This window comes from Aspergillus novofumigatus, assembly GCF_002847465.1.
Source record: "Aspergillus novofumigatus IBT 16806 chromosome Unknown P174scaffold_3, whole genome shotgun sequence".
NCBI lineage: Eukaryota > Fungi > Ascomycota > Eurotiomycetes > Eurotiales > Aspergillaceae > Aspergillus > Aspergillus novofumigatus.
This window is the reverse complement of record NW_020194276.1, coordinates 2,137,078-2,158,950: the sequence shown is the minus strand read 5'-3', so window position 1 is coordinate 2,158,950 and position 21,873 is coordinate 2,137,078. Positions and strand designations below refer to the sequence as shown.

The 21,873-nt window shown below is 50.3% G+C and overlaps 7 protein-coding genes across 7 annotated transcripts; 2 read left to right on the top strand and 5 right to left on the bottom strand.

The window, feature by feature from the left end:
- Window positions 1-76: 76 nt before the first annotated feature.
- P174DRAFT_404349 (cullin family protein) lies at window positions 77-3,217 on the bottom strand. Its single transcript, XM_024824031.1, has 4 exons — window positions 2,960-3,217; window positions 2,434-2,820; window positions 493-2,372; window positions 77-443 (listed from the first exon to the last, which is right to left on the bottom strand). Exons 1-4 carry the CDS (start codon window positions 2,999-3,001, stop codon window positions 272-274), a joined length of 2,481 nt encoding a protein of 826 aa, XP_024684148.1. The 5' UTR covers window positions 3,002-3,217; the 3' UTR covers window positions 77-271.
- A 222-nt stretch (window positions 3,218-3,439) lies between these two features.
- Window positions 3,440-4,024, top strand: P174DRAFT_367353 (DNL-type zinc finger protein; the record flags this gene model as incomplete). Its single annotated transcript, XM_024822166.1, has 1 exon — window positions 3,440-4,024. The coding sequence occupies one exon, from the start codon at window positions 3,440-3,442 to the stop codon at window positions 4,022-4,024; it is 585 nt and encodes a 194-aa protein (XP_024684147.1).
- Window positions 4,025-4,551: 527 nt separating this feature from the next.
- On the bottom strand, window positions 4,552-12,525 carry P174DRAFT_502874 (putative HEAT repeat protein (DRIM); the record flags this gene model as incomplete). Its single annotated transcript, XM_024831123.1, has 3 exons — window positions 11,087-12,525; window positions 8,863-11,031; window positions 4,552-8,833 (listed from the first exon to the last, which is right to left on the bottom strand). The coding sequence occupies exons 1-3, from the start codon at window positions 12,448-12,450 to the stop codon at window positions 4,552-4,554; spliced, it is 7,815 nt and encodes a 2,604-aa protein (XP_024684146.1). The 5' UTR covers window positions 12,451-12,525.
- Window positions 12,526-12,741: 216 nt separating this feature from the next.
- On the top strand, window positions 12,742-14,826 carry P174DRAFT_440127 (CwfJ domain protein). The gene is made up of 5 exons (XM_024826983.1): window positions 12,742-12,941; window positions 12,992-13,647; window positions 13,713-13,995; window positions 14,063-14,379; window positions 14,403-14,826. The coding sequence occupies exons 1-5, from the start codon at window positions 12,928-12,930 to the stop codon at window positions 14,639-14,641; spliced, it is 1,509 nt and encodes a 502-aa protein (XP_024684145.1). The 5' UTR covers window positions 12,742-12,927; the 3' UTR covers window positions 14,642-14,826.
- Window positions 14,827-15,297: 471 nt separating this feature from the next.
- On the bottom strand, window positions 15,298-16,411 carry P174DRAFT_367745 (uncharacterized protein; the record flags this gene model as incomplete). The annotated part of the gene is made up of 2 exons (XM_024822194.1): window positions 15,298-16,234; window positions 16,293-16,411. 2 exons carry the CDS (start codon window positions 16,409-16,411, stop codon window positions 15,298-15,300), a joined length of 1,056 nt encoding a protein of 351 aa, XP_024684144.1.
- Window positions 16,412-17,789: 1,378 nt separating this feature from the next.
- Window positions 17,790-18,894, bottom strand: P174DRAFT_449949 (resistance to Congo red protein). Its single transcript, XM_024828896.1, has 3 exons — window positions 18,646-18,894; window positions 18,468-18,581; window positions 17,790-18,408 (listed from the first exon to the last, which is right to left on the bottom strand). Exons 1-3 carry the CDS (start codon window positions 18,672-18,674, stop codon window positions 18,117-18,119), a joined length of 435 nt encoding a protein of 144 aa, XP_024684143.1. The 5' UTR covers window positions 18,675-18,894; the 3' UTR covers window positions 17,790-18,116.
- A 1,220-nt stretch (window positions 18,895-20,114) lies between these two features.
- Window positions 20,115-21,512, bottom strand: P174DRAFT_440123 (ADP-ribosylation factor-like protein). Its single transcript, XM_024826982.1, has 6 exons — window positions 21,407-21,512; window positions 21,212-21,284; window positions 21,105-21,124; window positions 20,963-21,025; window positions 20,836-20,907; window positions 20,115-20,777 (listed from the first exon to the last, which is right to left on the bottom strand). Exons 1-6 carry the CDS (start codon window positions 21,454-21,456, stop codon window positions 20,504-20,506), a joined length of 552 nt encoding a protein of 183 aa, XP_024684142.1. The 5' UTR covers window positions 21,457-21,512; the 3' UTR covers window positions 20,115-20,503.
- Between the last annotated feature and the right edge of the window lie 361 nt (window positions 21,513-21,873).

Genomic DNA, 21,873 nt, shown 5'->3' with positions numbered 1-21,873 from the left:
TTGTGGATAAGCCAGTCTAACACCAGGCCAAACGGCCATCATAATCATCACTCGTAGCGGGCCAAATGCATTCATTCGTGAGCTAAGACGCGAGCAAAAGCTGAACAAGCGAATAATTTCTATATCAATGAACCATGACCCCCTTTCGCCAGTCACCGCTAAGTTCAATAACATACCATGCAAAAGTCCCATGAGGAGATTGTTCACCAAAAGACACTACAAGTCCTCGTCAAAGCCGAACGGGCCAAGTGAGGACGGATTGCGAATGCGATCAAGCAATGTATCCATAAGTTGGAGGGTCCTCAGCCACACGCTCGAGATATTCACGGTCAATCAAACTCTCAATCCGTTTCTTGACCATGTTCACGTCGGGAACGAATCGCGCAGATAACTGGCCTAGCACCTCGCTCATAAGACTCGAGTGGACCAGCGTCTTGCGTTGCCTAAAAGGTAATTAGTCTCATTGTCACTGAAAGTCTTGAAAAAACTTACTTCATGATTCGAACAATTGCCGCCTCAATACTGGCCCCTCGCTCCTCATTCATCTTGTTCTCCGTTTCCTTTCGCTGGTCCTGATTCTCGACCTTGTTGGCACCACCACTGACGACACCAATGCGGACTTTCATAAACTGGCTCTGGAATTCGTTATTGAAAAAGAACCTGTCCGTCGGCTTCACATCCTTGCTCATGGGCTCCTTCTTCAGAACCCGCGTTTTGGGTGCGACGGCGAGTGATTGCAAGTTGCGAATCAGGTCGTGCTGCGGAATGCGTGTCCGCTCCTGAATCTCTTCGAACGTGAGTGACTCGCCTGTAGGTACGTCATTGAAAAGGAGGAGTATGATCATGGCGTATGTTGATACATTGAGTTCATGCCGTTGGACCTTCCCACTCGATCGTTGAAACGTCGCGCGAATATCAGCGGTTCCCATGCTCGGTTGCCATGATAGCTTCCGGCCGTTGTGTTTACTGAGATAGAACTGCTCAAAGCTCTGTTTAACGCTCTCGACCTCTTTCGGAAGGATACAGGCTAGCTGGACTTCTCCATCTTTGGGGTTCGACATGATCTCCATCGGCCACATGGTGCTGGTGAGGACGTTGATTTCCAAGTCTACCCGTTTCTGGTCCGGGTCCCCTGACTTTCGTATATGCTCTTTGTAGCTGGCAGACAAATCTTCCGAAATGGTCATGTCCTTGAACATGGCCTCCAAGCGCTGTGTGAACTGGTTTCCCACCTCCATCTTCATTTTCGAGATCATCTGCCGTTCAGCATCCATGCTGGCCGACCGCTTCATGAGGAGACGGCGAGAAAGATGTTTCTTGTAATAAGTCTCGAATAAATCCTTATCCTTGATGTACCGCAGCAGAGTGATGCCGTTGTCAAGAAGGGAATCCACCTCACTTTCTGTCTTGCCTTTGATGCCTTTCTTCAAATTCTCGTCGAAGAAGAGAGAAAGGAATTCCGAACTGCGTGCATTCGAGTTGATAAAGTCCGAAAAGCTAGTAGTGATGGCGCTTTGCATTCCGTGGTCTGACAAGAAGGCCTTCTCCCAGATATTGTCGAATTTCCTCTTGAGAGCTAGGATATCGTCAACCCACTTGATAGCAGCCACTGTTTGCTGGTTCACCGGCTTCTCCTTTTCCGCGGGCTTCTTCTCGCCGCTTGAACTCTTTTCCGTTGCTTTCGAACCAGCAGATATTGACGACTTTTCATATGCAATGGACGAAGCATTGATCTCTCGACCCATTTGACCGATCCGTTTCTGGACTGCCGTGGTGAGAGGTGTCTTTTTGTTGTCAACCCGAGCGCTAAGTTCATAGATGTCTCGCAAAATGTCCACCCGATCGTTGTCAAGCAAATTCCTGACACCCGTGCCTTCAAGATTGATGACCTCTTCGATGTTCCTGGCAATTAACTCTTGATCGAGGACACTCTTGATTTTTGGCTCAGTAAGGGGCGATAGGGTATAATGGCATCGTTCTTTTTCTTCGGCAATCCGGTTCGAGGCGATCCGACAAAAGGAAGCTGCATCGGCCATTTCCAACAGACGTTGCCCTTCAGCTCGATAGAAAACCTTGCTTGTTTCAAGGAAAGCGGGTTCAAACATGGTAAGATAGAGCTTTGATGACTCCTCCTCCGTGATAGTTTCGTAGAGACCCTCAAGCATGTAGATACAGTGCCGGATGAGGGGACGGTCAATGACGTGACCAGATCGTTCCAATTGAATCATGAACAGCACAGTGGTCTCAAGCACATCGGCAACTGTGGTTTTTGTGTCAGGCTGAATGGGAGATCGCAGGACTTGGTCGCGAAACAAAGCCATCGACGCAACATATATTGAAGGCTTCCGAAAGTCCGCCATGATGATTCGATCCTATATGGTATGAAGATGTTAGGTAGGAGATCCCGCAAACACAGAGAAGCGATGGACAAACCATGTACATGAGAACGTCTGTAATCATTCCCATGCATAGTTGGTGGTCTTCCCAAGCACCCTTGAGCACAGTCAGGAACTTCTCTCCTGCTTCCCTTCGCTCGCTGGCTTGATCTTGCATATCTGCAGGCTCCTGCGCCAGCAGTAATGTCGGCGAAATTGCTGCTGTCACTGTTTTCTTCACTTCGCTTCCCAGCCACTCTTCCTCCAGCTGCTTTACTCGTTCGTAGAGATCATCGCCGCGGGTCATCAAGACGATTCTGTAGGCGTTCCGGTACAGCTCTTCGAAGGAAAGAGCCGAGGCATTCTTTGTGTGTATCTCATTCAAAGAAGATGACAGCACCCCCCATATTGTGTCAAAATCGTCAGTCTTCGTCGCACTCAGACCCTTTGTTGAACAATTAGCTGATTGTTCGTCATAAAGCAAGCTCAAGAGGTTCCGTTATCCCAACTGCTGTCGTCCATTTGACAGACGAACAGTAGCATAGAGACGTCCAAATAGAACATGACAAGAACAATGGACATACCCTCCGTGGGGCACGAATCTTGTGCCTAGCCCTCATAGCCATTTTTGAGATATTGGCAATTTGCCATCCACCAGATTGTACAGTTGGGGCACCTCCGCGGGGCAGAGTAGTAGAATGCCCGACGAGGAGTGAGGTCGTGGCAGAAGCGCGGGGAAAATGAGCAGGGGAGAGAAACTTCCGACGATGAATACCAGCAATATCAAGTCTTTCTCTTCATCATCAAGATAATCATTAATGAATTGTGTTGATGGTATTAGATCAGACTTGATAAAGTTGCTGCGGAGTGAAAAGAGCTGGAAGAACCTAAGTCCGGCGCAATTTGGAGAAACCGTCGTCATTGCCGCCGGAGATCATACTTTTAGTCCTCAGTTTGCAATAACCTGACGATCTAGCTAGTCACTTTCTGAGCCATTTCTCGAACATTACTCCGCATCTCACCTCTATCCTTCCATCTATATCCTCAGATCAAATACCCTCATAATGCGCTCAGCAAGAATGCTATCATCCGGCCTTCGTGCCTTCAACTCTGCACTTCCGCGGACAGTGCTCTCACAACCCAAATCGCGACATTTCTCTCAGCTGCTCTCTCAAACTCCTCAACCTTCACCAACCCCATCATCGAGGCTCCTCCGGACTAGATTCCCCCAACTCACCGTCCGAAACAACTCCAGCTCATCATCATCCCCCCCAAACCTCACCGATCAAACCTCAAACGCCGCTCAGGACGCAGCCAACGAAGAACAGAACAGGTTACGCCGCGAGCAAGAACCCGCATATCAGATTACATTCACCTGCAAGCCATGTGGTCATCGATCTTCGCACCGTATGTCCAAACATGGGTATCACCGCGGGACGATCTTGATCCGCTGCCCGTCTTGTCTCAACCGCCACGTTATCGCCGATCACCTCAATATCTTCATGGATAAGAAGAGTACCCTCGAGGATATCCTACAGCGGGAGGGGAAGCGATTGACTCGTGGTTATGTTGACGGAGACATGGAATTCTGGGAGGATGGGACAGTGAAGAAGCGCGAGGAAGCGGATGACGGCTCGCAGGCGAAGTAAGATCAGGGACCGACACCTTGATTCGTTTTTCGAGCTTCTCGGGCTTCAGTCTACGTTATATCGAGGGAATGCCTACGTGGCTTAGCAAAGACTGATGGCGTTCACTTGCTGGGTTAATAGGCAAAAGTGCTTGGAGCATGCTCAATGCGAAAGTAGAGGCGTTAGATGGTGTTGGCTTTGGTAGAGATACATTGTGCATCGTTTGTATATATCAACTCCACTTCCTGTTAATGTACATCGAATTCAACTAATGTTCGTTGATGAGTGCTCTTGGTATCTTATGTGGGCAAAGGCGCAATGCGCGATAAGATATAGATCAATGGGCATAGAATGCGGGCTGAGTCTAGAACACGTTGCAATAGGATATCACTCATTTATATACACTGCTCCCAGCTCTTGCAATAGACAACATTATACCTCAATATGTACCCTATCTCACAATCCAATCATACTTTTTATATACCCCAACGCCGAGCCAGTGCAACAATATCCCAGTGGACAAACAAATCTAAACTAGACAACGGCATCTACCAGCCGCGTCTCTTTCCCCGTTGTTCCATTCCCTTCTCCTTGCGCTTCTCGCGCTTGCGGTCGTTTCGCCTCTTCTTGTCCCGCTCGTATTTCTCCGGTTCTGCTACCGCCTCGATGCGTCTCTTCATTCGACGCCCCTCACGTCGCTCCTTGATGGAGTCCTGGACAGACGCCATCTGGGTGATATACTCCGTAGTGCCCAATTTCTTCTGAAGCAGGTCGAGGACTTCATGGCAGTTCGAGACCAGTGCCTTGTATGACTCCCGGAAGCGTTCATCTGACGAGCGAGGAGCGGGAATTGACGGATCGGTCAAGTGCTGAAGAGGAAGAAGGATGGTGGGCAGCGAGGGCCGGATCTGATCAGTTTCAAGATGGCGGCAAAGGGCTGCGAGAAGACCAATGGACGCGCTCTTGGGAATCAGGGAATGTGCCTTAGTTGTGAGGAGTTCCCTGCGTAGGATTGAGGAGATCTGCTGGAAAATGTACTGAATGGCAGGCTTGTCAGAGCGCTCCGTGTGCCCGTTAGCGTTTTCTTCGTCGTCATCGTCTTCACTCTCGCTTTCGCTCAATTCGGCATCCTTAGACCCACTGGTGGGGAAGACAAGACCATTCTGAGCGCAACACCGGCCAAGGAAGATAACGTTGCGGACGCTTTGCATAGCAAGTTCTTCACTTATACCAGGAGTGCGGAGACAGCGTAGACTGGCGCGGATCAACTGTAGCATGGCGTCCTTGTCAAGTGCCAGTCCTGTAGAGCCAACCAATGGAATCGACCCATAGCCATTCGCAGCATTAGTCCTCCCAAGATCTGCAAACCATGTACCAACAAGGTTAGAGGCGCAAGTCTTGACCCAAGCATGAGGGTAAAACAGGCACTCTCGAACAGCAGCCCAGATTGGAACGCGCTCTTTGGCTAGAGCCACAGCAGGGACGGCCTTGCAAAGCTTAGTAAGGAGCTGCAAGGCGAAGTAAAGCACTTCCCAATGTTCAGTCTCATCGCTCTGGAGAATTGGCTGCACAATGTCGGGGAGGATTCCCATGACAAAACGCGCTTCTTTGTCCTTCTCTGTCTCCTCAACCTCGAAGAAGACCCTCATTGCTTGTAACCCAGTACTGGTCAGAAGAGCGTTTTCGGTTTGCTCGAGCCAAGACCGGATGGGTGTGAGGATGGACTTCATTTGTTCCCTGTCCGCTCTACTAAAGAGCTCGCCAAGTAGCGCACCTGCCATTTCTCTGCACTCAGGTGCATCGTCATTCGCCATGACCATGACCACCGGCAAGAAGAATGTGCCGACGATGTCTTGAGCCAATTCGGTTCCTGTCTTAGCCAAGAGCATGTGTACAGCTTCCATCACAGATTGACGACCTTCTTGGTGCTTGTAGTCCAAGTTCTTAGCCAGGAAACTCAGTTGCTTCGCCCACCGATTCTTGGCTTGAGGATACTCAATCAAGAAGTGAATATAGGTGCCGCGTGCTAGATCTCGAGCCGAACGGGTTTGGTTCGTGACCATCATGGCTCCAATGTGGTCCATCAACTCATAGATTTCGGGTACCACAAATTTCCTGGCCATGACCGCGCGAATGAAGTTAAACGTCACGCCTTGGCGGTCAGGCTCTTCAATGTCGGAGACCAGACGCTGGAGGAGGTACGCCAGGTGCCCATCTCTAAGTTTAGCGCTCTTCCTCTCTCGCAGCATAGCCGACACTAACTTCAAGGACGCCTGTGCAGCCTCGGTGTTGGTACTTGGTGCCTCCTTGATGATCTTGACTGCTTCGGTGAAATAGACGTGAGCGTTGTCATCAATATCTGGGAGAGGAAGCTTGACGATAGTCGACAACAGGCGAACAGCCGCGATCTTCACTTCCTCGTGGGCCTGTATTAACGAATCGCCGATGATAGGGATGAAGCCAGCCAGGTTGGTAGGGGTGAGCAGGGAGTCATATTTGTTGAGTATTGAGCGCAGCACATCAAGCGAGAATCGAGTCAGCTTGTAGATATGAGAAGAGGTCGTTCCACGTTTGTCGCCTCTCTTTGCGCCTTTGAGGTTCACCAAATAGCGTTGTTCACGAAACGAAACGTAGGGCTCTTTCTGAACTTCCGCCGGATCGCGATATGTCTCCTTGATGACCTCATAACAGAATACCAGGATGTCACGGCTTTCAGCGCCTGGGTTCCTTAGCAGACCCACTCCAATTCTCCGCAAGAGTTCGTCGAGTTTTCTAACCATGCTAGAGTTCAGCTTCTCACGCAACAAGGACTCCAAAGGCCGCAGCAGATTCGCAAGATTTCGGACAGTCGCATTCTTCGCCAGCAGTTCCATCGAATCATAACTCTTACTGCTCTTGACTTCCTTCATCTTGCTCACATAATCCTCCGCATCTTTCTCCTGGCCGACCACCCCAAAGGTGTCATCCATCACTACGGCACTGAGATCCGCTAGGCAGTGATCCAAGTCTCCTTGCTGGAAATCATCAGTTGTCGCCACGAGCATCGAGTGAACTGTAAAGGAAAGAACGTGAAGTTGATAGCCCTTCGTGAGCGTGCTGCGAAGTTCCCTAAGAATGTACCTGAAATAGTTAGGACCCAGCAGAAGGGCAATCTCATTAAGTGTCTTTCTAGCGGTGTCTCGCGCGTCTTGAGATCGGCTTTTAAGAATGCTGCAGACATCCAAAAGAACAGGAGGCAGACGGATTGCCATATCCTGCTCGGGCAACAGCTTCAGAAGCTTGATTGTAGTGATCGCAGCTGGCAGACGCAAGCTCATCTGAGCCTCATCTTTGTGGTGGATGAAGTCAGTCAGGAAAGGAATGAAATTTGTAGTCAGCTCTGTCGCGACCTTAGCAGGCGACGGCATAGTCCGAGCAAGGTTGCACTTGGAGGGCGCGGAGACCTCAATTCCTTCCATGCTGTCGTCGCCGGTCTTCTGAACCACCGTCTTTTGGCTCATTGCGTTGCTTAAGGCATCCGCCATTCTGCCTAGAAGCCTCAAAATGTTCTTTTCCATCTCAGACTTGCTCTGCATGTACCCACGGTATCTCCGAAAGATGGCTCTGAATTGGTTCCAGTCCAACCATTCTGCAAGAGCTCCGATAGTGGCAACGGCTTCCGCAATCAAATTGTGACCACCTTCGTCGACTTCCTGGTCGAAAACAAAGTGTTCATTGAGCGGAATAAAAATCGTGCTGATATTCGAAGCCTGGAGACTACCCTTCGCTGCTTCGCCAGCAAGACGGCGGAGAGCTCGAAGACGGCGATGCTGTTGTATGTGGAGAATATTCGTAAAGAAGGACGCCTCCTCGTCGTCACCAACGAGAAGCCCATGCATATCTTGCACATTGGGCCTGGTGGGATTCATCTTGACAAAGTAGCCAAGAGTAGACACGAATTCGGTCCGAACCAGCTCTGATTTCTGTCGGATTCCGCTCTGCAAAGCTGGGAATAGGATTTCTTTGACCAAGGGTTCAAACTCGTCAGCGCCGGCCCCATCTTCCTTGGTCGCTCTCTCAATAAACCGCTTCAGTCCAAAGGAAGCACTCGATCTGATAGCAAGTTCATCTTCATCCTTCACATGGAATAACATGTTATAGAGGAGGGGACGCCACTGTTTCGCATCCATGGTCTCCCAAAGACTATCATTAATTTGTGCGAAGGCTTGGAGACGACGCTCGTAGTCAACTTCCAGTTTCTTTCTAGAGATCGAGTTCAGGTCTGCACAGAGCTCAGCCACTTTATCTAGAGCAGTATCGTGTTTCACGAAAGCCGCGAACACCCTGGACAACACCTCTCGGTTCGCATCATCTCTGAAGTAATCAAACATGGACGAAACAGCCTCAAACACCTCTTGAAATAATTTTGGATCTTCCTCAGGGTTGAAGAGAGGCAGGAAGTGTTCGAGGATGCGCAGGAGACCCGACTTGGTTTTGGGAGACACTCTATCTGCTGGTTGACGTAGGAGATATGTCGTGATGCCCACCAGTTCCGTGGTTTCCTGGAACGATTCGACACATGGTGCCAGGAGAGAGATGGTCTGCACCCCAGATATCAAGACCGTACGGGAAGGTCCACGTTTCAGGAGGCGGCCAAGGTGAGAGAGTGTATGCTCGATATAAGGTGACAAGACTTCGGATCGAATCTCATCTGCCGAGAAATCGCCCATTTCTTCTTTCTCTTCCAGCTCTTTTCCACTAGCGAGTTTGATAAGAGGGACCAGAATCTCGTCCATCACGTACACCTTGACCTCGTCGCGAGCAGATTCCACGCTGAGACAGTCGACGACTCTGGTGAGGACGGTATTGTTGTGGCGCACAAGATAGAAAGAGAACCCGGGGCGGAAGCCCAGGTATGGAACAGCCGCAGTAGACCCGAAACTCCTTGAGCCGTCTCGATCGCGAAATTTTGAAGACGAGGGTTGATCACTTCGTCGAAGATGAGACGAATGTAAGCAGACCAGTCTTTGTCCAGAGAGACGGCGAAGATCAGCTCAAGGCAACGGATACAAGTATGCCGGATATTGCGGAACACGGTCAATAGTCTTCCTTCGGGAGAATCCGCAGCAACGTCAGAGTGGTCTTTCTCTAGCTCTCGACAGGCTCTGACCAAACAGTATAGGACCGCGTCCATGGATCGCTGGGCATATAGAGCCATGCGGCTTTGCAGCGTGTCGAACACTGTTTCGATCATCCTTAGCAGACCCATCTGTCTCCTGGGGCTAACCAGGTCTCGAACAAATGCTTCTTGGTTGACTTGCCCCTCCTGTAACAATGAGACATCTCCAAGAGGACCGAACGATACCCGGATGAAAATTTCGAATTCGCTATCGGGGAGCTGTGACAACGTCCGCAAAATCGCCTTTCTGCGTCCAACTTGGCCAGCTTGGCCACTTGCGCTAGCTTTCGAAATCATTCGTCCATACAAGAGGCGTAAGAGGACCGGAAGAAGTTCACCTCTATGGGCTTCTTGAATCAAGCTGTCGTCACCACCGACATGTACGAAGACAGAAAGCTCGTCTTTGAAGCGTGACTCGTCCAGAATGTTCAACAGGTTTTCTTGGTACGGCATAATGTTCGGTGATTTCCAGGTAAATAAAGCCTTGAGCGCGGACTTCTGAATCTCTGAATTACCATGGCAGAGCAGCCCAAGAAGGGCGTCATGGACCTCTGATGCCTTGAACAGCACCCGAGGATTGGCGAACTTTCCGAGCAGCCCAAGGAACGACAACCGGTCATGGAATCCCCAAGGAATGTACGAATCGTCGGCGCTTTCGGCATCCTCGTCATCGCGTAATGCCCACGCAAGGAACAGGGGGACAATCAGGCGCGATTTCTTCTCGGCGAGAGCAGGTGCTGCATTAAGAACACGCAGAGCATGGGTTCGAGGGGCCACAGGAACGACGTCAGAGAGCTCATGATCTCTCTCGAACCCTTCCAATAGCTTTGAACTGGGCGGCACCGCAGCATTGAAATGAGAAGCAAGACGATCTTCAATATTAGCCGCATTGAAGCATTTGAAATTTCCAGTTGTATGGTATTCGGCCTCGTCGTCCGCTTTATCCGCGGTATCGGTCGAGCCGAGCTCCCGAAGCCACTGAAATGCTAGGTCCGAAACGATGTTTTCGCCTGCTGAATGCTCGCTAATCGACTTTAGCGCAGCAGCCGAATCCTCCCACAGCGGTGCCAATTTCTTTGAGAATAAACCAAAGCAGAAATTGGGGATCAACCTGGCCATCCATCGCTGAGAAGCCACTTGCGGGTAGAGGATGGCAAGCTTGCGGACATGCATCGACAGAACTCGTGCAGTCTGCAGATTAAGCGGGCTCTCTTCGACTTCTATGGCCAAAGAAATGGGCGCAGGATCTTCTCCTGAAGCTTGTACCAACTCTCGCAGGATCTTTAACGACAACAGTCTAACTTCTTGAGAAGGGCCTGCGAGGTTGGTAATTAGAACGTTCGCGAAATCTTCCAGCGCGGGTTGTCCGAAATCCAGCTTCGTGGAGCAACTCGACACATAAGCCAAGATCGCTTCGAGGAATGGCTGAATCCTTGAGTATTTTGCAGCAGCAGAGCCGATTGCACCCCAAAGGGCCGAATCAACACCTTCATTAGAAGCAGCCAAATCCACATAGGACTTAAAGCCTTGGCCAAGGAAGAATTTTGTGGAGGTGGATAAATCAAGTTCACTCTCGTTCAAGACGCGGGATAAATGATCATGAAGACTGCGAGTCATATCGGGTAGAAGAGAGGGTTCCGTGGTCAGAGATATGGCGCTGGGAAGCTTCGAATATGCATTGAGAAGAGCCACTTCAGTGGCACTGGGCCCATGACTGCCCAGCATGTCCTTGATGCGGGCCTTCCAGGGAGTTGGGCAGGTGACATAGCCAGGCTTTGAGACTTCCGAAGTGATACAACCTGCCTGGTTCAACCGGAGCAAAGTCAAACATAACTCGTATTCATGCTCTTGCCATGAGGAATTGACGAACCTAAGGCTTGGGTGTTAGTAGGTAGAAACATCAGCACATATGCAGTCTGACTTACTTCTGAAAGTAAGGAAGGACAACGCTATGGAATCTCTCCGCGCCCCATTCCGAAAACGTAGCACAGAACGAAAGAAAATAAGCCGAGAGCTGTTCCTTTGCGACAGCATCCATGAGTGGGCGCATGAACGGTAGCATCTCGTCCATAGGAGACACCTGGAGTGCGTATGCCACGGTTGTCAGAAGTTGAGGGATCGAATCGGCATACGCGCCAGGCGCAGCCGAGGCCTTCTGAAGCAAGAGCAACAGACTCTGGTGAACGGGCTTCCAGTTCTTTATACGCGACCCTTTGCGGGTACAGACACAGATGAACATCAAACGACAGTACAAGTTTGCGTGTTGTTTGTCGGACTTCTTGCGATTGGCTTCGATGTAGGAATTAATCGTCTCGACGATTGGTTCGTATGTGTCGGCAGTCGTATTGTGATTGACGTTAATAAGTACCCCGCTTACAACCTCAACTGCTAAGCTGCTGCGCAATTCATTGCCGGTCGGAGCATTATCAAGGAGACAGTTGAGAATATCGGTTGCGTTCGAGTGTAGCCCGCCTTTGACACCTTTGACCGCATCCGAGAACATAGCCATCAGCCCTTCCTTGTACGTCTCCACATTCTTCGAATCGGCAGCCGCCTGGTGCAAGTCGTCAAGCAAGAATGAAACTGCATGCTGTAATGGAGCCTTATTTTTGTAGTATACGAGTCCGGCCTTTCGAATGAGGAATGACATTGACTCGGCGGCAAATCTAGCGACGAATGGCTTCTGGCGTTCTTTTCCGAGGTAGGGTGTCATGATGCCCAGAAGCTGTCGCAAGTCTGGGACAAGCAGACGGGAGAGGAACTTGAAGATCCATGCCAGGCACGTAAAGCTCCATTCGACAACCTCAACATCAGGATGAGTGGCCGCGACCGACGCCACGAGGGTCACGGCGGTAGCAAAGTGTTTCTCAAATCGGACCCCGAGATCTCTCGCAAATTGAGCAAGCAGTGTCAGCAGTGGTTCAATAGAAAGCTGATCCCTCTTCTCGATATATTCCACCAGTAGTCCCATAATTTTGTCCTCGTGGTATAAAATCTGGGCAAGACTTTCACATAGCGGGTTGACTTTTCGTGCGAATTGCGAAAAATTGTCCGAGAGATTCAGCTCAATCCAATGGTCAAACGCCGATCGAAAATACGAAGACGTCTCATCTCCATCTCCTTCTCCTTCTTCGCCAAAACTCGGACGGCGCACTCGATGAATCGGGTCGATCTTCAATTTCGCGACACGCTGAGAGAACGGTTCGAACCGATGTGACTTCGTCGTCTCTGTACCTTTCTTCACACGCTTCACGAACGTTGTCCGCGAAGTTGATGATGTTGCCACCATCTTGAAGATTGACGGCGACAGGGAGAGCAACGCCGATAAAATCGTTGCAGTGTTTCCTGTCGAGAAACACTTTCGTAGTGCTTGTCAATACAAGGGAAAAAAAGTTCATCGGCGGCCGCAGCAGAATTGTTCCGGTGCGGAGATTAGCGTCGGCCTTAGGCAGGCTTGACACTAACCTACTTTGGAATAGTGCCAATAGCACGTGAGAGCAGCGGGTCTAAAGCTCTAAGCTTCTTTTGGATCCGCCTTTGAGCCAAAAATGGTGATGTCGATGTCTTCACTGCTGTTGATGTTAAATATTCAAGTACAACAAGAATTTTCTCTCTTTGAGCAGCATAATTAGATCTGCCTATCTATCTGTACTCCGTCAGTGCCAAGGGAGAGAAATATTCTGATCAGTTCTCAGAGAATCCATCCTTCAACTATGTTGATATCAGCTGTTGCATCATAGGGTTCAGAGTATAAAATAATTGAAGAATGGCTTCGAAAATGTAACTTATTCTTTCTGCAATTGATACTCGACTTGCTGACGGAGATTTAGTGTTGTGATTGGGAGTGTGAACTGTGAGCTGCGTGAAGTGTTCACCAAGCTCGCCAAGTTACATGTCAAGCAGAACTTCTCAATTGCGATCATTGTTGGGGATCTCTTCGGAGATTGCTCGACGGAGCATGAGCTGGACGAGATCACTGCCCTGTTGCAGGGGAACATCAACGTACCCCTGCCAACTTACTTTGGGTTAGGCAACCGACCCCTTCCCACTAGGATAGTGGAAAGAATCGAGGCAAACGACGAAGTTTGCCCGAATCTATACTTCCTGGGCAAACGCGGTACTCTTAAGACCGCGGAAGGCATCCGTCTTGTTGCCCTTGGTGGCAACCTCGAGACAGACAGCAAAGCAACCAACAAGTTCCATCCCGGCTATACAGAATCTGACGCCCGGGCACTCTATGGAGCCCACAGTGCGGACATCCTGATCACTCACCAATGGCCCAAGGGCATCCGAACCGGGTCGAATGCGCCGTTACCGGAGGATGCCAAGGTGCCCGAGGAGGTGCAATGCATCGCAGACCTCTGCTCTACCTTGAAACCTCGATACCATGTTTCCTCGTCCGATGGATTCTTCTACGAGCGCGAGCCATTCTTCCACATGCCATCAGAGGATTACCCAGACGCCAAACCCCTCACCCGCTTCATCAGTCTGGCATCCTACAGCAAAACATCCAAGCAAAAATGGATGTACGCCTTCACGCTGGATCCCAAGGCCCTCCACCCCTTACCATCCCCGTCGGAGCTACTGCAACCCCTCTGGCCCCCATCCAAGTCAAGCGGAAAGTCCTTCCATCTCAGCGAGAGTCCTACCACCGCTTCGCCGGCACCGAAGAAGATCACAGCCGGCCGCGCAAGCGCGCCCGAGCCCCTCCCCCAGGGCCGGAGCAATGCTTCTTCTGCCTCTCCAACCCCAACATCGCAACCCATCTCATCACCTCCATCGGCAACGAAAGCTACCTCACAACCGCCAAGGGACCCCTCACCACCGCCAAAACGTCCCCTCCCTCAACTTCCCGGGCCACATCCTCATCATCCCCTTCACCCACACCCCACCCTCTCCAGCATCACAGACCAGACAGCCCGCCAATCAACCTACGCCGAAATGCAGCGCTACCGCTCCGCCCTGCACGCTATGCTCCAGCAGCGCAGCAACGGCGGCCTCGGCGCCGTCACCTGGGAAGTCAGCCGCGGAACCGGCATCCACATCCACTGGCAATTCCTGCCCGTCCCCGCCGACCTAATCAAACGCGGCCTCGTCGACGCCGCCTTCAGAGTCGAGGCCGAGAACCTCAACTACCCCAAATTCGAGCGGCCCTCCGCAAGCGCCGACCCCAGCAGCGAACCGGGCGATTTCTTCCGCCTTTGGATCTGGGAGCCCCGTCCGCCTCCGCGGCGGAAACAGAGAACCCCGACGGATCGGACGGTGCGACCACTAAAGGAGCCGAGAACACGCTCCTCCTCCCCCTCGGGCCGGAATTCCGTTTCGATATCCAGTTCGGGCGGCGCGTGATGGCGAAACTGATGGAGTTGGAGAACAGGATGAATTGGAAGGATGGGGTGCAGCCGCAGGAAGAGGAGGAGGCGGATGCTGCTGCGTTCAAGGAGGCATTCAAGGAGTTTGATTTCTCGTTGCAGGAGTGAGGTCACCGAGAGGCGTTTTATCTTTGGCTGGGTTGGCGGTTGCCCTTTGTGCCCGTAGACTTTGCTAGCGGGTTGTCTGAGTAGAAGATATTACATGTAGAAAAGTAATTGCTGATGGTGACATCCCTCAATTCGAGGTTACATTAATTGGAACCTTATTTTGGGGTCTGTATGTCTCGAAAGACGTATTTACTACTGTCTCAAGTTTTATACTCGGTTCTTTGACTAGGTCAGATAATGTTCCATCGAGCTTCCCTAACAGCGATCCGTATCGACTGGTAATCAACCATGAACAGAATGGTATACATCAAAAAGAAGACATCAAAACCCAGACCCAAGACAGTCATTCACGCGTGGTCCAGGAGTAAATCGTGAGAAGCAGAGGGGATAATCCGAGGCGAACGCTCCGTCATGTAGCAGGCGGCCGTGATTCCCATAACACCGAAAAGTAAAAAAAAAAAAAAAAAAAAAAAAAAAAAAAAAAACCCTTATCCTCGAGAGTATGAGCTGACAAGCATAAAAGAGCAAGGCGTAGACTTTCAACCCAGAATGATCATACACATCACATATATCCGAAATGTGGTCACAAGCTTTTGGAGAAAATACAGAAGGAGACAGGACTTATTCAAGGGTCCCTGTGTGACTCAGTTGAGATGCTAAACATTCCGATATGAGTTAGGTGCGGGTTTTCGCCCGCTTTGTAGGATACTCGGGGGCCTGCCCGGGTCGCTCACTTCGAGAGGAACAGGATTCGTCGCCGAGAATGGTGGAGGTGGAGATGTAGGAGGGTTCGGGGACATTCCTCTGTATGATGGTGGCGGCATGCTTGACATGCCTGGGGAGGGTTGGCGGTAGGGCAGATGACGGGGCATCTCCGCGGAAGGCGACAGTGCCGTAGGCATGTTTGAGTACTGTGTTTGCGAGCTGTAAGGAGCCGGGTTTCTGGGCATAGGTTGCGAAAAGCTCTGCGGAGAATAGTCATGATATGCGCGATCATAAGGGGAGGTTGTGCCCTGATTATAGGGCCCGGAGGAATCATGGTTATACTGGCGCTCGTCATCGTAGGGTGAAGACGCGTGAAAATAGCCGGGAGAAGAAGTCTGCGTTCTAATGGGAGGGACGCCCATTTGCCCAGGGCTATTGAACCTCCCAGGTGACTGCACTCGCTGATAATCCTGGTGCGCAGGATTCAAGGGCTCCATCTCCATCGTGTTCTGATGATTGTTATCCTCCACTCTTCTGGTGACAGCATCATTCCAACTCGGCATCGCAGGCAGCGCATCCTCATTCACCTTGGCAGGTGCAGGGCTGGTTGGCGACTCGAACCGCGCAACCTGGGCTCCACGGTAAACCGGAGGACCTGGAGGAGCATGATAACCATCGTTTGCCGGCATCGGAGGCGGCTGATGATACCCCGGGTCGTCAAGATACTTCGCTCTTGGAGCTTTGTTGCGAGGGGACGGGCAGCAACACGAGCAGCACCGGCAACAGCCCGTACAACACTGGATACCGCAGCATAGACAATTAATCACGCACGCAATCACAGAGATGATGATGACTGCGCCGATAATGATACCAACGATGACGGGCCATCTAATTTAAGCTCAGTCAGCACATCGAATTAGACGGGACCAGAAACCGCGCAACGTACTTGCAATAAGTTTTTGCCATGCACTTGTCCCAACTCGAGAATGTATCCGGCGCAGACTTGAGGTCGCCGACTACGTCCCGTGCCCATAGTGAGAGCGAGGGGCGATCGACTGGACTCATGACGCAGGTTTAAGAGGATTATTTATCCTCCGTTGCCCCTGGCAGATAGGTTCTTCCGCAGATCACAAAATTTCAGGTGTTCCCTTCCGACGCTGCACTACTGGTTTTCCTGGCGATTTAGTGCAATCTAATGCGACAATGCCAGGGCGAGATAAGCGGATGGGAAAAGAGGTGGTCTAGGTCGTACAAGGCTGTCATAGATCGCTGGAAACTCGATCTTGACGGCAAAAATCCGGGGATAGAACAGTTTCAGTCAAGTAAGATCTCAGAAGATCGCATGCCATCCGGCGTGAGTGCAATTTGCCGGTCTGTGGTGGTTAAGGTACGTAGGCAGCAGGTAATCTCGACTGCCAAAAGAGCGTTGGAATTGGATCTTAAAAAGGTTGACACTCGAACAAGAGTATATACACAAGCCTTTGAAACGTAGAGAAGGAATGAATAGGATAGAAGGATCGAAGATGAAAGTAAGACGAGTCGAGTTGCTGACGAGATGCGTCTCAGACTTGATGCACACCACCCGCCTCCAAGTATCTTATCTGACAGCGTCGAACTCTTGAAAGAAAGTAAGGTGAAGAGGCGAATGAAAAGAAAACAGCAGAACCGAAGGAATCATAAGTTTAAAAAAAGATTTAGGAGGAAGAAGAAAAAAATAATTCGACTTGGGAAAAAAGGAAGGTTGGAAAAGAGGAGGCAGAGGGATAACGATAGGCATGATTATCACGCGGGGATCAGCAATAAATCATACCTGTAGAGAGGTAGGTACCCGTACTCCATACACGAACCGCCTATCGCAGCGGACAGGAAAAATGCTGACAGGTGTCGTGAATGGTTGGTTCAGTCGGTTGGAATGGGCTAAATAATGTTAACCAAAGGTTTACCAACGGGAGGATTAATCTCCCATCGCACGGTTCGCACCAGCCAAGAACTTCTACCTACGAGGGGTCAACAAATGTTTGCAGACACATGGTTGATCGATAACTGATAAAGTAATGGCCCTCTCCACCGCGGTGTTTGCCCTTTGCAAATTTGTCGATCGCTCATTTCAGTCGAATGTGGATTTCAATATTATTGGTAGTTGTGATCCACAGGGGCTTCGAATGGAGGATCTCCTATACGAAGTCAAGTCTACGAAGAGCATGCTTTGTGTTGTTCTGGATATTTTCGATGGAGAATAGAGAGGTACTGGCATCCTACTTTGTGCGCAGAGGAATGGAATGTCAAGTACGGGGTAGATAGTACGATCTGGATGAAGTGCTGCTCTCCCGAGGAAGGCTGGATGGGAAACAGAATATATAACGGAAGCACTTGACTTCACGCAAACAGAAAAGAGGACATTCTGTATCACTGATCAATTAATATCTCTGATTAAATAAATTATAGCACATGAATTTCCTAGGACGGGTATGGTTAACACTGAAAACTTCCATGCAGTAGGCCACGAAAGTCAAGAGCGCGACATTTTCCCTTTAGGTCATGAAATTAAGAATCGATGTAGAGACGAAATATAGAGGCTCATGGTAACATCATAAACTCCTTCACAATTGCAGACCGCATCAATTATGAGGGAAAGAGTGGAACGAGAGACAAGGTATCCCAACACTTCCGAAAACGCCTAGACAAACAACAGTGCTCCCTGACCAAAGAATCACTCGAGATCTAACAGGCAACAATGTTCCTAGTACCAGTGCATGCATTCTGCACCAACCTACGCCTTGGGTCCGTTCGGAGGTGGCGGCCCTGGCGGAGGCTGGTATACTCGGTCACCTCCTGCGTTATAAGCGTGCGGTGGCGACTGCAGCTCGATGCCCGTTTGTTGTCCACCAAAATAACCATGTGTCTGCGGCTGAGGTGTATACTGTGGTGGCGGCTGATGTTGATAGTATGGATCTCCGTAATACGGCTGATTTGGCGGAGGAGGGCCTGGAGGAGGAGCAAGCCAAGCGGTCCCGGGATGAGGCCGGAGACCGCGATGGCGACGACGACGAGCGTTATAACATCTATCAGGAGCAGTTAGCTGATATTCATGACACTAGGGAGAAAGTAGACGGCGACATACGCAAGAAGGAAGAAAATTATGAAGGCCGCGCCAACAATCACAGCAAAGGCAACCCAGCGGCCCCAGCTATACCAGGCGCTGTCGTTGCATCTACCAGTCCAACTATCGTAATAGCTAAAAGGGAGTTAGTCACTCACTCGACTTGAATGTCACAGGCAGAGATGGAATGGATACTCACCATACTTCTCGCTGATAGAGGAAGCCCATGGTGGTCGGAGAACCTCTTCGATTCACGGCCTGGTGATGATGACGTAGATCAGGCGGTGGACGAAGAACTCCTGCAACCGACAGATGGAGGTGGTAGACGGTCGTACAAGGAAGAATGCGAGTCAAATACGCTTGAGACACAGGGATGCTTGATGGGAGTGACGAGAAGGTATGTAAGGGAGGAGAGGAGGAGAGTTTGAAGACGACAGTCTGGGAGAAAGGTACTGCGTGAAGTTTTAGAGAGCTGAAGGCAGCAACAAAAAGAGTGGGCGATGGGGAATGGGCGAATGGCCCGGGTAATTATGGGGACGCTCCGCCGATCGGATTGGGTGTTAAGGCTGTGGCTGTGCCCTGGCTGAGAGCCTGACAAAAATACAGAGGTACCTAGGTACCAAGTGATTCCTCGATGGCTGGGGTTACTTGGCGTTGAATATTATTACTACTATAAGCTAGAGGCAACCTAGCCATACGAGTAGAATTCATTTAGAGGATGGATAGTCACGACATCGTTGTCCTGGACGAGGAGGCGCAGACCCAAATTGACTTTGTAGATTATTGGCTGCTTGTCAGACTACTAAATCACTGAACTTGTAGAGACGTGCAGATAACAGAGGTTAAGGTAGGTAGCTACATATGAGTACCGCTATAATGAGCGCCGAGCCCTAAGAAATAATAATACGTAATAAGCATCAAAGAGTCTTCCAGTAGTTGTCCCCCGGAGCTTCTAGAATATCCACAAATTTACCACTTATCTATGGCTTCACAATCCATGTGTCTCCAATTGTCCTTCTTGCTTGCCACTTGCTCTCTGCGTCCTCCGTGACTGCATATACCCGTCAATCAACCGGCATTAAAAAGTTCCCGACTTCAGTCTGACTGTCACATGAGATGGGTCCAGAGAAGAAGAGAATGAGAAGATGTCAGTACTGTAGTATAGTACTACCTACAGATAAGATCTGAGGTAAACAAAAGACACAACAAAACCCATACAACGCACAATTTACAATTGGAGACTCTTGTCAAAGACCTACAACATCTAACTCACGATTTGATGCCTTGTTCCGCCAACCATAGTCCCCATCTACCTATGACAGGGGAGGGCCAGGATACGATGGCAACGCCTGTCTCGCAAGCTTGTGTGTTGGCGGGGCAGGATTCGCTGGAAGCCCAGGGCAGGGCTTGTTTAGTTCCCGTCTTCCCATCTGCAATGCCAACGCATCAGTTGGCCTGTGTGTGGTCAGTGGCCACTGTTCGACCTCTTCAGTGACAGCCCATAAATAAGTTGGCTGGGTGTCGTTATCTCGACGCGTCTTCAAATTTTCTTCTAGCAAAGTCACCTACGGCTCTCAGAAAAACTGCCGAGTAGCGTGACCGTTCGGGGATAATTGATTTTGCGCTTTTGCAGCACAGCTATATCCTCTCTTATGGACCTTCTCTGGCCTTTTACTGCTTTGATTAGGTTCTTGATGGCTCATGGAATCAAATCAAAATAGCAGCAGAGGGCTAGCTGATTGTCAGCTGATCTGATGCCCCCTCCCTGCTAGATAAAACAGATATCCTTGGTGATGATACAAAAAAATGGCTTGATATCATTTCGACAATAGGTGGGAACATACTTGTCGCAAAGGACTCCAAAACCGCGCCAAGAAAAAGGTCAATCGCTCCATTCATGTGCCTGGATCACATCATCAAGGTCATTAAAACTGAGGCGGCGAGCCGATATTATGAGAATCTACAATTGTTTGTGTGGAAGACGAGGATAAGGCGAAAGGTGATAATGAGAGTCTTTGTTGTTAGGCCGTCACTGCAGGCTGCATCCCGCATATATCTCATCTGCTTGCTCTGGCGATCAACCAGTGCAAGACGGCGTCGAGGTTTGTCTCCTCCTTGGCACTGATTCCATAGCAGCTCACCTCACGGCGCGTGATGGATTTGAGATCCATAGCGTCTATAAGTTCGTCAACCGACAGTTTGTCCGGAAGGTCGGACTTGTTTCCCAGAACCAACAGAGGAATGCCGTCAAGCGAAGGTTTTTCCATCAGCTCGTGAAGCTCCTCTGTGGCGACTGGCAGGGCGGCACGATCGGCCGCGTCCACTATATACCTGCATCAAGGGTTAACCATGGCTGGCTTGGAGTCAACGAATGAACCTTGACACTTACACAATCGCATTAACCCCTCGGCAGTATCGCTCCCACATTGGTCGAAACCGCGGCTGGCCCCCAAGATCCCAGCTGTGTCAAGATTAGCTGGACGAAAGCGACACCCGGAGCACTCTCGGACACTGACCACTTTAGAGTCACATGGCCTTTCTGGACCCGTTTCGTGTTGAATCCGATCGTTGGAATCGAGCTGTAAAGGCGTGGTTTAGCAACCCAAGACACAGAAGCCCAGTAATGGCCAGGCCGCGTCCTACGCGCTTCAGACTTACTCTACAGTGAACTCTCCTCCCTGTCGAACTCGAACACTCCGCATTAGCAATGCCGAATAGAAGAGAAGGAAACTGTCTGGTCGCTTAAAATTGAAATAAAGGCATACCGCAAGCACCCGCAACAGCGACGATTTCCCCGCATTCTGCAGTCCGATCATCGTGACATCCATCTCCGTCGCCCTACATTCGCAACATACATTTACCCCTCTTAGCAAGCCGGAGCATTCAATGTCTTTGCGGGGGCCGGACCGGGAGAGCTATCGCCGACAGGGCGAATACTTTTGAAACCGCGGCCCACTTACCAAAACATCCTTAGGAGCCAGTCATAGATCGTCCGAAAGATACCCGCCATATTGCGGATACTTCAAATCACTTCTTCTACTTCCGGTAGAGGTCAGGAACCAAGAAACCGAATCAGTTGCGGTCAAGATCAGATTGAAAACAAGATGCTTGCTGGAATGGTGACAAATGACGAATGGACGTGGATATAAGTCGAGATCCAAGGTCCTGGAGACTTGGATCGAAGCGCGGGAAGTGGGGGTAGGCTGAAAGTCAGCCTCTTGGTTGTTTGGTATATTTGGTAGCCAGCTACCGCAGGGATGGTGTAGATGGGCTAAACCGCAGTCGAAGAAGTTAAGGCAAAAGTAAAATCAAATAGTAAATGCCCGGGAGCAATAGAGAAAGCGGCTTGTGGAGAGACGCCCAGAAGGTTCGGGAGGATGAGGACACAAGGTCGAGCAAGTTCTGTGAAGGGACAAGATTCTGCTAG